The 13,068-nt window shown below is 36.8% G+C and overlaps 1 protein-coding gene across 2 annotated transcripts in view; it reads right to left on the bottom strand.

Moving 5' to 3' along the window:
- LOC129751751 (uncharacterized) overlaps positions 1–13,068 on the bottom strand; it is a 38,899-nt gene that overhangs the window by 10,662 nt on the left and 15,169 nt on the right. Inside the window, exons 3-6 of one of the 2 annotated variants that reach the window (XM_055747441.1) lie at positions 1,427–1,506; positions 914–1,358; positions 700–847; positions 204–353 (exon numbers count right to left, since the gene is read on the bottom strand). In XM_055747441.1, the coding sequence (XP_055603416.1) occupies positions 204–353; positions 700–847; positions 914–1,358; positions 1,427–1,506 (823 nt within the window). The remainder of the gene's footprint in view (positions 1–203; positions 354–699; positions 848–913; positions 1,359–1,426; positions 1,507–13,068) is intronic. The other variant, XM_055747442.1, reaches the window with a different exon arrangement.

The raw sequence follows: 13,068 nt of genomic DNA on the forward strand, positions 1-13,068 counted from the left end.
GCTAAACATAGGCATATTTTGAATCCATTATTCATATTTTCTGACAATTTTCTGTTTCTATAAGTTTTTTGTAAATATCGCATCGACACGTTTGCTCAGAAAGAAACTAAAAAAAACTGAAAAGAAAAGCGGCACAAAAACGAGCGCTACTGAGATTTGGGTTTGTTTATCAGTTCCTTCGTTCTTGAAATTCAATGGTTTACCTTGAAATCGGGATGAAATTTTGCCCAATATCGACGGAATGGTGTCGCTCAGTTTGAAGTTGAAGAATGAGTTCTTCTTCAATTCTGCAGGAAGAATCTCTGACTTGAACGAATCGAGACGTTTGATGGTGGACTGAAGTCGGTAGCTTCCTGTGACGTGGTTGTCAATTTGGTTTAGGTTAAATGGATCAAAATTTTGGCGGTATCCGTTTTAGTTTGTTTTTTTTTCAGTTTTTAAGTGGTACAGGATCATCATTGAAGCCGAGGAGGAGAAAAGAAAATGTAGATTTGGAACTTATGCATCTGTTTAATAATTCTAACTAAGTATAAATAACAGGCTGTTGATCGCCGTTTGAAAAAAGAAAACAAAAATTAAAGCAGCAAAAGGCAACTAAACAGGAGCATCTTCGCGATACGTAAACACATGGATTGATTCTTCAATCAGGCACATTACAATAGTAAATAATAAAATAAAACAAATCAAACAAAACATCACCTTTGTCTTGCCTCTCGTTCTGCCGCTTGCATCGGCTTGTTTTGATAAGTTCGATTAAAAATTGTGCGACGTTGTAATGTATCTGCGTTTCGCCTGGTAACTTTAACAGGTTAATGATTTCGGCAACCAAATTTTGCTCGTTGAGCCACTGTACAATAGAAAAAAAAAGATTAATATTTGACGACTAAAATTTCGGACAAAAAAACAAGCATACCTCAAGCAGTTCCGTCTTGAGTTCGGCATCTTCGATGTCGGTGATGTAAGACAGCAACAGATCGGTGATGACCAGGTTCCCGAAATGCTTCAGCATCGTCGACAGAAACCCGTTCTTAGACTTGATAAACTCTAATACTTGTAGGCACACTGACTTATAGGAGAAGTAATCTTGTTCGTTCCGTTTTGATATGAGCATTCCGAAGGTTTTGCAGAAAAAGGACGTTAGCAGCGGGTTTAGAGGCGGAGTTCGGTGCAGAAAACTATACAGTTTGTTCATAAAGTTCTGATTCTCGACCAGGTGAGTTTTGAAGGACGGCACATCGCTGGTGAGGATTTCGCACGCCATGTTCGAGTGCAGGAAACGGATGTTGTCCTCGAGGTCGGTTGGCGGCTCCTCAATGATAAGGTCTATCAGTTCGTCAAAGATTTCTGTGCGGTTTAAACTGGGAAGACAAATGGAAAAGAATTGTTAACGGAGCGATTCTTACAGGAGTTTTGCAGAGGAACTTACAATAGAAGAAGTTTTGTGTTTTGAGATTTGCATTCCTGTATCACGTCCTCGTATTCCAGAACATCTTTAAGTGTAAGTCCCTGAAAGGAAAAATGAGAATATGGGATAAGAAATGAAAACTCAAGTAGGAAGATATTTTTTCTAAGGAAGAAATATATGTTGAGATTCAGATCGAGGAATCAGAATCCAGATTCGGATTAAGAGTTGTTCGGGCCATATTTGGTACTCCACCAATAGCATCGTTAATAGAAGTAGCTAATAAAACGAAGCTCAGGGGCTTGTGATATAGCTCAGTTGGCAAGTCTGTTGTCTCCTGAGCCGATGTCCGCGAGTTCGAGCCCAAGAGTAAACATCGAACACAGTTGTACCGGATGGTTTTTCAATAACGATCCGCCAACTGCAACGTTGATAAAGTCGCGAATGCCATAAAAATGGTAAAACGACTATAATCGAAACAAAAAAAAAAAAAAAAAAACGAAGCTCACGCTATTAGCGAAGCTTAAAAAGAGATTTTCTTAGGGGCCGTTCACTAATTACGTAAGCACATAGGGGGGTGGGGGGGTTTCACATTTGCTTACGATCTCCTACTAGGGGGGTAGGGGGGGTTTCCAAAAATCTTACGTAAGAAATGTTACATTGATAAATTCGTCACACCCATACGAAACCATATTACTCAGGCTTTTTTCACTACCTATTTGTTGGCAAAAATTGCCAGTTCCAAAAAATTTATAGTGAACCAATTCAAACCAACATGCCATCAAAAACACTAAATCACGTTATTCGAAAAGATCGTCGCTTTACACTTTTCATCAATAAAAAACTTTTTAATTGAGAAACTTATAGAAACAAAAAGGAAAGTGGCGTGTTGTGGCACCACGATTTGTATACATCATATTTAGAAAATGGCTTCATCAAGAAAAAATATTTGAAAATCAATATAAGGCGTTTTAAATAATGATTTTCTTGACAGTTTTCAGTGATAGACACTACCAACTCTAAATATTACAAACGATCTACCAAAAAAGCCTCAAACTTTATCGATCACCGATGAAAGCAGTCCGAGCTTTTAAGTTAGTTTTTTTTGTGGCGTTTAAATAGCTCGGGGAGCTGACGCTGGAAATGAAAATTAGAGATAGTTTGGAGAAGGAAATTTTAAAGTTTAGAGTAGGCAGCGTAGAGTAGAAAGCGATTATGAGACGTTGGTTTGACCATCATGCACTTCATTATATCCATTCTGACTGGATATGAACAGAATGCAATTCAAGATATCAAACCAACCCCTCCTGATACCAGTTGGAGGAAGGACAAGGGTGGGTTACTCCCCAAGCATCTCACCTGTAGGCAACTTATGGGATTCAAACCCAAAAGTTTTTTTTGCCAATACCGGGAATCGAACCCAGTACGCCTAGGTTACCAGATTCGCACCAGCCTATCCACTAGACCACATCAGCGCTACTAGTCCGAGCTTTTAAGTTATTTGACAACGTAATTGTCGTTAACCGTTTGGCACCAACTCAAGTAGTATAGAATTAATTATTATGGTTTTCAGGTCAGAAACACAACATTTTTATGGTACCTTGAGCTAACCTGATATTTCACTCTTTTTTTTTATCGATTTTTTTTTATGCGGCAGCTTGTGAGAAATCACAGAGCCCTTTTGAGGCTAAAACTTCTCACCGCGGGGGAAAGCTAGGTACATGAATTGGGAAGGAGTTGGACAAGACCGTAATACACCAAAGGGACTAAGCACTGGCACTCAATTGAACACTGCACTATGGGGCAGCTCCATACAATGAGGCGGCAAAAACTATGATTAGGTGTTTTGGACTATTTTGTTATTTTTGAAATTTTTTTTTATGAAAATTACTATTTTAACTAACTTAAAATAAATTCCAAAAAGAGTTTTGCATAAATAGCTTTTAAAGTACGAGGCTTGATGTTATTTTTGACCCAACTTTTTATATCTTTCGAAAACCAGGTTTTGGACTAATTGATCATAAAATGATCAAGACATTTCATAAAACTCAAGAGAAAAACGTGTGAAATGATTGATCAATCATGAGAAACATTTTTTTTTTGACAAACCAACATAAACTTTGTTGAATTTTTACTCATTAATGGGTAAAAACTACCCATTTGCATGATATTTTCAGCTTTATTTGACTATAACTCAAAAAACTGTGCTTTAAGGTGCCTGAAATCTCTTTCATTGTATTTTTAGGACTTGAAAATAGATCTTGATAGTGAAAAGAGTATGGGGAAATGTGGGGATTTTTTTTGGCAAGCGTTTAAAGTTTTTAATTTTTGAAAAAAAAAATTATTTACTCATTTTTATCATAGATCAATTTAGAGTGTAAACATTTTGAATGGTTCAAATTTTTCAATTTCGATTCGAACCGCCGTGTGATACAGACGTGTTTTCGCGCAGTTCCTTAAGTTAAAATTATTTATTTTTTCGTCATAGCCGTCTAGTGCTCGAAGTGCCTTCGTCAGTATAATTTTTTTTTTCAAAAGTTTATAAAAAAGTGTTATAGAAACATGCCGTGCCATATCGCCACATGTAATATCGTTGATAGCGTCCACCTTTGGACGTGTACTGGACCATGCCACCGAAGGTACCATGCTGCCTGTATTGGAGTGCAGCGGAATTGCGAAGAATCGATTAGGCGGTTCATGCTCCCGGTGTGCCATGACTGCCAACTTTCAATGAACGAGCAGGTTGGCGCCTTCTGGGTACCAGAAAAGTATGGAAAGCCGATTTGACGGAGTACGACAATCGACAGTTGCGTCGCAAGAAGCAGCAACTAAAAGCCGATAGAGCAAAAAAAAGACGGCAACGCAAGGCGCGCAATATTAACAACAATAATATGAACCCCTACATCAATAGCCGTTCTACCCACAACATGAATTATCCACTACCGCCTGATCGTGAGCTTCTTGCGGCGGCCAAAAACCTTTTTTCGCGTCCGCCAGCCAGCCCCAGTAAACGCAGAAGCAAACGAGGTATCCAATTTATAAGGGGTGAAACTTTAAACCCTCCAAAGGACAACGTTCGAGGAACACCAAGCCCCGTGCCGTCACCGCGCCGTAGTAGACTTGCCAACGAATTCTTCGCCTGAAGTATCACCGCGCCGTAAAAGACGTCCGAGAATTACTGTACCTACCGTCCCACCAAATTTGCCAACGAATCATAACGGAAACATGACGCCTTCAGTGCCACCTGTGTCCCCACAAGCGACGTTTGCCTATCCGTTTTCCAACCCGTACGTCACACCGTTTGCTGCCCCATGCTGCCATCGCGCTCCAACAGCTCCCACGGCGTTTGATTACCCGGTAATGTATGGGCAATATAATTTTCTGCCCCAACGACGCGTGCCAATGTAGGTACTAGATCTTCGATCGAAATTCTAGCTTATTGCCAAAATGTGAACCGTATGAGAAGCGCGGTAAAAATGAAGGAAATAAGCTTGAAACTTTTAGGCTCCTCTTTTCAAATTGTTCTCTTTACTGAAACTAGCTGGGACGCTAGCGTTAACAGTGAAGAAGTTTTCGGTTCGAGGTTTAATGTGTTCCGCAGCGATAGAAATTTAGCATTGTCCAAAAAAAAGTCAGGTGGCGGCGTTCTTGTAGCTTTGGATTCTATTTTTCCCTCAGAAGAAATTACAACGCAAACATATACTGAATTTGATTCTATCTTTGTAAAAACATTATTGGCAAAAGAAACGCACATTTTTGCTTCCGTGTACTTTCCACCTGAATATGCCACTTCACATTATTTTGAATTATTCTTCCAAATTCTTGAAAATACATTAGCTGAACAACCGGAAGCAAAATTACATATTTATGGCGATTTCAATCAACGCAACGCTGACTTTATTTTGGATGATGACAATGAAGCAATTCTACTTCCAGTCGTAGGCGAAAACGAAACGTTACAATTAATCTTCGGCAAAGCTTCTATTTTAGGCTTAAACCAAGTAAATCATGTTAAAAATAGTAACAATAATTATCTTGATCTACTTTTTACTAACTGTACAGAAGACTTTTGCGTAAACGAATCGGCTGATACACTATGGAAAAACGAAGCATTTCACAAAGCGATAGAATACTCGCTCTTTATCCATAACTGTGCCAAACCTCGCGACTGGGAATACGAGGAAATGCCAGACTATCAGAATTCAAACTTCGAACTATTGAAACTAGAACTAATTAATATAGAGTGGTCAAGTGTATTGAAGAATGAAGGAAATGTTGATACAACAGTAGAAACCTTTTATAACATAATGATTAATCTAATAAACAGTTATGTTCCTTCAAAATTTAAAAGACGGTCCTACAGCACTAAACACCCTGTCTGGTATAACAAGGATTTGAAAAACTTACAAAATAGGAAGCAAAAAGCTCATAAAGTCTACAGAAGTGATAGAAGTGTTACAAATCATCAAAATTATATAAATTTATGCAACCAGCTTAATTCATGTATAAAAAGTTCTTTTGAAAAATACAATCAGAAAATTGAAAAAGAAATCAAACAAAACCCAAAAGCGTTCTTTGGCTATACTAAAAAGCAGATGAAAAATTCAAACTTTCCTACTCAATTGACACTTGACGGAAGCATTGGAAATAATCCACTGGAAATTTCTAACTTATTTGCAACATTTTTTCAAGAAGTGTACACTTCTTTCACTGAGGCTGACCGAGATAGGGAATACTTTTCAGTCATTCCAGATTTAGCGTGTGACATTCAGGTCAATGAAATTGATTACAATAATGTTTCCGAAGGACTTAGAAAACTTGATGCTTCCAAAGGAGCAGGGCCTGATGGACTTCCCCCATGTTTCCTTAAAAACGTGGCGGCCGAATTGACAGAGCCTCTTCTGATTCTTTTTAATATGTCCTTAAATTATGGAAAAGTACCCAAATTTTGGAAAAAATCTTTTTTAATTCCGATTTTCAAGTCCGAAAAAAAATCAGATGTACGAAATTATAGAGGAATAGCTATTTTGTCTTGCATCCCAAAACTTTTTGAATCAATAATAAATGAAAAAATTTATCAACAAGTAAAAAATATTATAACGAATAAACAACATGGTTTCTTCAAAGGACGCTCTACAGCATCAAATCTTCTCGAATTCGTTACATACGTTATCGATTCTATGAGCAAAGGCTTTCATGTTGAGGCTATTTATACCGACTTTAGCAAAGCCTTTGATCGCATTGACATACCCCTTTTAATCTTCAAATTAAAAAAAATTGGCTTTCATCCAAATCTTCTCTCCTGGTTACAATCATATTTAACTGATCGAACACAAATCGTTCGTTTCCAAAACGAATTATCCAAATCTGTAGCTGTGACCTCTGGTGTGCCTCAGGGGTCTCATTTAGGACCTCTCCTTTTCATACTGTTCGTTAACGACATTTCCTTTATTCTAAAACGGATTGAATACCTAATATACGCCGACGATATTAAACTATTTCTGAAAATAAAAACAACTGAAGATGTTGAAACATTTCAAAACGATATCAATGTTTTCTTTGAATGGTGCAACAAAAGTTTACTTCAATTGAATGTTAAAAAATGCAACTCTATATCATTTAGCAGAAAGCAAAGTTACCCCATCATTGAAACAAAATTAGGCAATCAACCAGTTCAAAAATGCAAAATTGTAAGGGATCTCGGCGTCATACCAATAAGCATTTTAAGTACAGTTTCAAAAATTTTTGAAAAAATTGTCAAATGCCAAATAACAGAATATTTGAACCAAAATAACATTTTATATGAATTTCAATCGGGTTTTCGTTCTTCTCACAGTACTGAAACTGCGTTGATGAAGGTTCATAACGATATTGCCTATGCTTTAGATAGAAAAGGAATTGCTGTACTTCTTATGATAGACTTTGCCAAAGCTTTCGATCGTGTATCACATGCTAAATTCATAAACAAGTTAATATCTAAATACAATTTTTCAAGTTCAGCAGTTAATTTGGTGCGTTCATATCTACTGGGTCGCCAACAAACTGTTTTATTTGATGGCTGCTATTCTGAGTTTGCTCCAATCGAATCAGGAGTTCCTCAGGGATCCATTCTAGGACCTTTGTTCTTTTCGCTTTTCATTAACGATCTTCCTGCTGTTTTACAGTACTGTTCGGTGCATCTTTTCGCAGATGATGTTCAAATATATCTCTGTGAAAAACACACCTCAAACATAAGTGACTTTTTTAACAAAATAAATCATGATCTTACTCAGCTTGTCGAATGGTCAAACGCCAACTTTTTACCAATCAATCCTTCAAAAACAAAAGCTTTGTTTTTTGGAAGACAACAATCCTCCTATTCTTATCCTCAACTTTTAATGAATGATACTGCTATAAATTTTGTCGACTACGCTGAAAACCTTGGTGTTATTTTCGACCGCGACCTTTCATGGAATCGTCAGGTTAATGCTCAATGCTGCAAGATTTATGGCTCGATTAAAAGACTTAATTTAACAACAAGCCATCTAGATGTTGCTACAAAAATAAGATTGTTTAAGGCCTACGTTTTTCCTTTGTTCATTTATTGCGATTTCATTTACTCGAACGCATCGGAGAGATCGGTTCACAAGTTACGAGTTGCCTTGAACTCATGTGTGCGATATGTCTTCAACTTATCTCGTTTTTCTAGAGTTTCCCACTTACATAAATATCTTATTGGATGTTCTTTTGATAATTTCTATAAGTACCGATCATGCATGATAATGCATAGAATTCTCAACTCTGGAAAGCCACACTATCTGAAATCCTTGCTCATTCCGCTTAGGAATTCACGCACTAGAAATATCTTAATTCCATCACATAGTTCATCATATTATGGTAGATCATATTTCGTTCGGGGTATTGTTAATTGGAACAATCTTCCAACTAACTTAAAACTTCTTCAGAGGAAATCAGAGTTTAAGAGAGGGCTACTAGAGGAACACATGGAGTAAAACGACACAGATAGAGTTAGAAGCAAATAAGGAACGATTAGTGTTTAAGTAATTCACATCAGGAAGACAACCACATTGTAACAATTTAAAAGATACTGTAATCTTACGTTACATAAATAAAAACATAATAATAATAATACTGGATTCAAAACTCACGTTTGTAGAACATCAGAACAATATCATCAATAAAGCAAATTGCATGCTAGGATTTGTAAAACGTTTCAGCAAACACTTTCAAGACCCATACACCATAAAATCACTTTATATATCCTATGTTCGTTCGATACTGGAGTATTGTAGCATCATATGGAATCCTTATTCAAATATTCACGAGCAGCGTCTCGAATCAGTTCAAAAACAATTTTTGTTATATGCGCTACGTAAAATAAATTGGACCACTTTTCCTCTGCCATCGTATGAATCTCGTTGTAAGCTTATTGATATAGAACCTCTCAGTAAACGCAGAGAATTTTCCCAAATTGCATTTGTAAATGATGTTGTTACACAAAGAATAGACAGTCCTGAATTACTTTCAAAACTAAATTTTTACGCACCCTCCCGTCCATTAAGAAATAAACATTTGTTCTACATTAAACTTTACGACAAAGACTATGCAAAACATCAACCTATTAATCAAATGATGTACAAATACAATTTTCAAAGTGAAATTATAGACGTAGCGATGAAAAAAACACAATTGAAAAAGGCATTCAAAAACAACTTCATAGAACAACAAAATAGCTTACATTAGTTTTAAGTAGTTTTAAGTATTGTAGTCTACATAGTTTGACTTAATAAATAAATAAATAAATAAAATAATAGCTTTTAATATAAGCTTTCATATGGTGTACTTTGAATTTAAGAAAAAAATGTTTTCCATAGAAATATATGTGATTTAAATTTTTTTCTTCATCATATAAATTTTTCAATTTTTCAAAGTCTGATGTCTGTGGTGCGTTCAGTATTCAAGATAATGAGTTGAAAAACTGGGAATATCTTAGTTAAATATTAAGTTATTAACCAGTAAAAATAAAAAAGCGATCCGATAAAGTTCAGTTTTTGACTTTTTGCCGCCTCAAGCCCCATAGTGCACTGGTTGCTCCCTGATAGGTAAGAAGGTCAGGGAGTCGTATTACGAGCAAAGGGGTTTTACTATTCATTGTGTAAAGTGTCACTGTGGGCTGATGTCTAATGTAAAACTGTGTATTATTGTGTTATGACAGCCAAATCATAGCCACTGTGGGCTGAATTTTGTAGTTGCAATGTGTAATGCTGTGTTGTGTTATGTAACAGACAAATAATAGCCACTGTGGGCTGAGTTTTGTTGTTACGATGTGTAATGGTGTGTTGTGTAATGTAACAGACAAATAAAAGCCACTGTGGACTGAGTTTTGTTGTTACGATGTGTAGTGCTGTGTTGTGAAATGTAACAGACAAATAATAGCCACTATGGGCTGAGTTTTGTTGTTACGATGTGTAATGCTGTGTTGTGTAATTTAACAGACAAATAAAAGCCACTGTGGGCTGAGTTTTGTTGTTACGATGTGTAATGCTGGACTGTGTGATGTAACAGACAAATAATAATAGCCACTGTGGGTTGAGTTTTGTTGTTACGATGTGTAATGCTGTGTTGTGTAATTTAACAGACAAATAATAGCCGCTTTGGGCTGAGTTTTGTTGTTACGATGGGTAATGCTGTGTTGTGTAATTTAACAGACAAATAATAGCCACTGTGGGCTGAGTTTTGTCGTTACGATGTGTAGTGCTGTGTTGTGAAATGTAACAGACAAATAATAGCCACTATGGGCTGAGTTTTGTTGTTACGATGTGTAATGCTGTGTTGTGTAATTTAACAGACAAATAATAGCCGCTTTGGGCTGAGTTTTGTTGTTACGATGTGTAATGCTGTGTTGTGTAATTTAACAGACAAATAATAGCCACTGTGGGCTGAGTTTTGTCGTTACGATGTGTAATGCTGTGTTGTGTAATGTAACAGACAAATAATAGCCACTATGGGCTGAGTTTTGTTGTTACGATGTGTAATGCTGTGTTGTGTAATTTAACAGACAAATAATAGCCACTGTGGGCTGAGTTTTGTCGTTACGATGTGTAATGCTGTGTTGTGTAATTTAACAGACAAATAATAGCCACTATGGACTGAGTTTTGTTGTTACGATGTGTAATGCTGGATTGTGTGATGTAACAGACAAATAATAGCCACTATGGGCTGAGTTTTGTTGTTACGATGTGTAATGCTGTGTTGTGTATGTAACAGACAAATAATAGCCGCTTTGGGCTGAGTTTTGTCGTTACGATGTGTAGTGCTGTGTTGTGAAATGTAACAGACAAATAATAGCCACTATGGGCTGAGTTTTGTTGTTACGATGTGTAATGCTGTGTTGTGTAATTTAACAGACAAATAAAAGCCACTGTGGACTGAGTTTTGTTGCTACGATGTGTAATGCTGGACTGTGTGATGTTACAGACAAATAATAATAGCCACTGTGGGCTGAGTTTTGTTGTTACGTAATGCTGGACTGTGTGATGTAACAGACAAATAATGCCATTGCTTTCCCTAATCCAATGCAGAAGTTATCGTCCGGAATCAGCTATTTTATGAGAACATTGCAATTGAAACTGATGAATATCAACTCGACATCGTAGTTAAAAATCGGACGCAAACAAAATGACGGTTTAAACATCCATTATTATCAATATCGTATCTTTCGTAATGTTATTAGATGGATAACAAATAAATTAGACATTCTTGATTGTAAGTTTGAAAAAAATGTGCATAGTATTGTTTAAATAGCTCTCGTCTTCACTTATCCGGCCGCGGTGGGCTTTAGTTGAATTTATTGACTAGACTTTCTATAACATTATTTAATGCCTTTCTATCGCATCACGATCATATGTGGTTGATAAGAAATGTTGATTTATGAGCATTCTGCCAAACGGATTTAGGCGCATTTAACCCAATAAGTGCATTATAGAAACACTTTCCCATGCCATTGAAGTTTTTTTGTTTTTATTGGAAATTTGCCAATACACCGAAGTAACGGAAATCATTTCGCACAGTATTTTTTCGCTTGAAAGATTCTGGCAAAATGATTCGTCGATAAATAAAACTGCTTCAATTCAAATCAAACTATTGGATTCCGATCGTGGGTGGTGAGTTGCAGAGAGGGCATCGAGGTTTGTCTTAGGTCGTCGATATTAGTAAGCGACGTACGTCGCAATTATCAGCAGTGATAAGATAAAGCAAAAAAAAAAAAAATAATAACTCAAATGCAGTGCGCATTTTGAACTAATAAATCATTTGCAGTTTTGCTGGACTCGCAAAACCGATGCTAATGAAACGAATTCGACTTTCAAAAAATAGCATGTTTTGATCTGGCAGACTTCATCCGCGTCAAAATGATTTTTTATAAGTAAAGGATTACTGTCAAGAATGATATATTGCATTTTGCCGATACAAAACTACAATTCTGATCTCTGCACTGAACTAGAACGATAAGGTAATAAGCAGGCACATATTTTACCATGACGAACACGAATTTGTAGTAATTTTCGAATACAGTCAGCCTTGGTATAAAATATTTCGTACCGTTTCTCACAGAATGGAGATGTTCCATTGCATCTTCTAATCCATCTGAAGCAAAATCATTTCAACTTACAAACAAAAACGTTGCCATACTCTAGACGTTTCGGGTCCAATGCCTGTGGATGGCAGTTATTTTTCTCGACATTTACCGGCTGCATCTTCCACATAGCGCGCATAGCTTTCTGAAGAAATGAAAAACGTACTACCGAACCTCGATGTTTTGCTATCATCATCCTTCGCTTGATTGGCCACATGCCAGGAAGGTGTGTTCCCGGTTTCCCGTTTCGAGCCGCCGCGTTCCGGCATTGGCAAAAAAAGCAGCAGCAAAAGATGCCGGCAGTTTACCGGCAATAGTGTATCATAAATTACATACACCTTAGCACTAGAACGTTTCTAACCGCCACGCAGGCTGTATTGTCTGGCCGGTAGTAGGGGAGATAAGGGCATAACGAGCACCCGGGGCATAATAAGCACTCCTCTTTCCTACAAAAGTACGTATTTTCTTAAATAAATTTTCATGAGGATTTGTTTCGTACTTCCTACAGTATTAATTTTTCACAAAAAAGGGATCTGCTTATTATATTTACAGAGATTTAAAAAAAAAACAGCTAAGTTCTCAAGGGACGAAAATATTATAATTTTTGAGCACCACGAAATAAGCTCTTATGATCTTTAAATCGTTTTGATCTATAATGTACGCACTGCAACATGATTTACACATTTTCACCAACAGAAAATTTTTGATTTTTCATTTTAATCAATTTTAAAACACGTTTTTACTTAAATTGGTTAGCTCCGAGCGAACAGAGCACTATTAATCGGGGCACGATGAGCGTTTTCTGCCGTATAATCTAGCAGCGAATTCAATTCTTTGCCAATAAATTCTCGAGCATCTTTGATACATCTTCAATAACCGACGACCAATTGAATTGTGCCATCAGAAATGTTTCACCACTGGCCTTTTCTTTAAACGGTATTACAGTCGAGGAAACACCCATCTCTTAAGCAGCCACTAAGCTCAAAAACTCCTTCTCTACGGGCCCGGATGGGATACCAGCTACCTTCCTGAA

Source organism: Uranotaenia lowii, chromosome 3 (genome assembly GCF_029784155.1).
Source record: "Uranotaenia lowii strain MFRU-FL chromosome 3, ASM2978415v1, whole genome shotgun sequence".
Lineage (NCBI taxonomy): Eukaryota > Metazoa > Arthropoda > Insecta > Diptera > Culicidae > Uranotaenia > Uranotaenia lowii.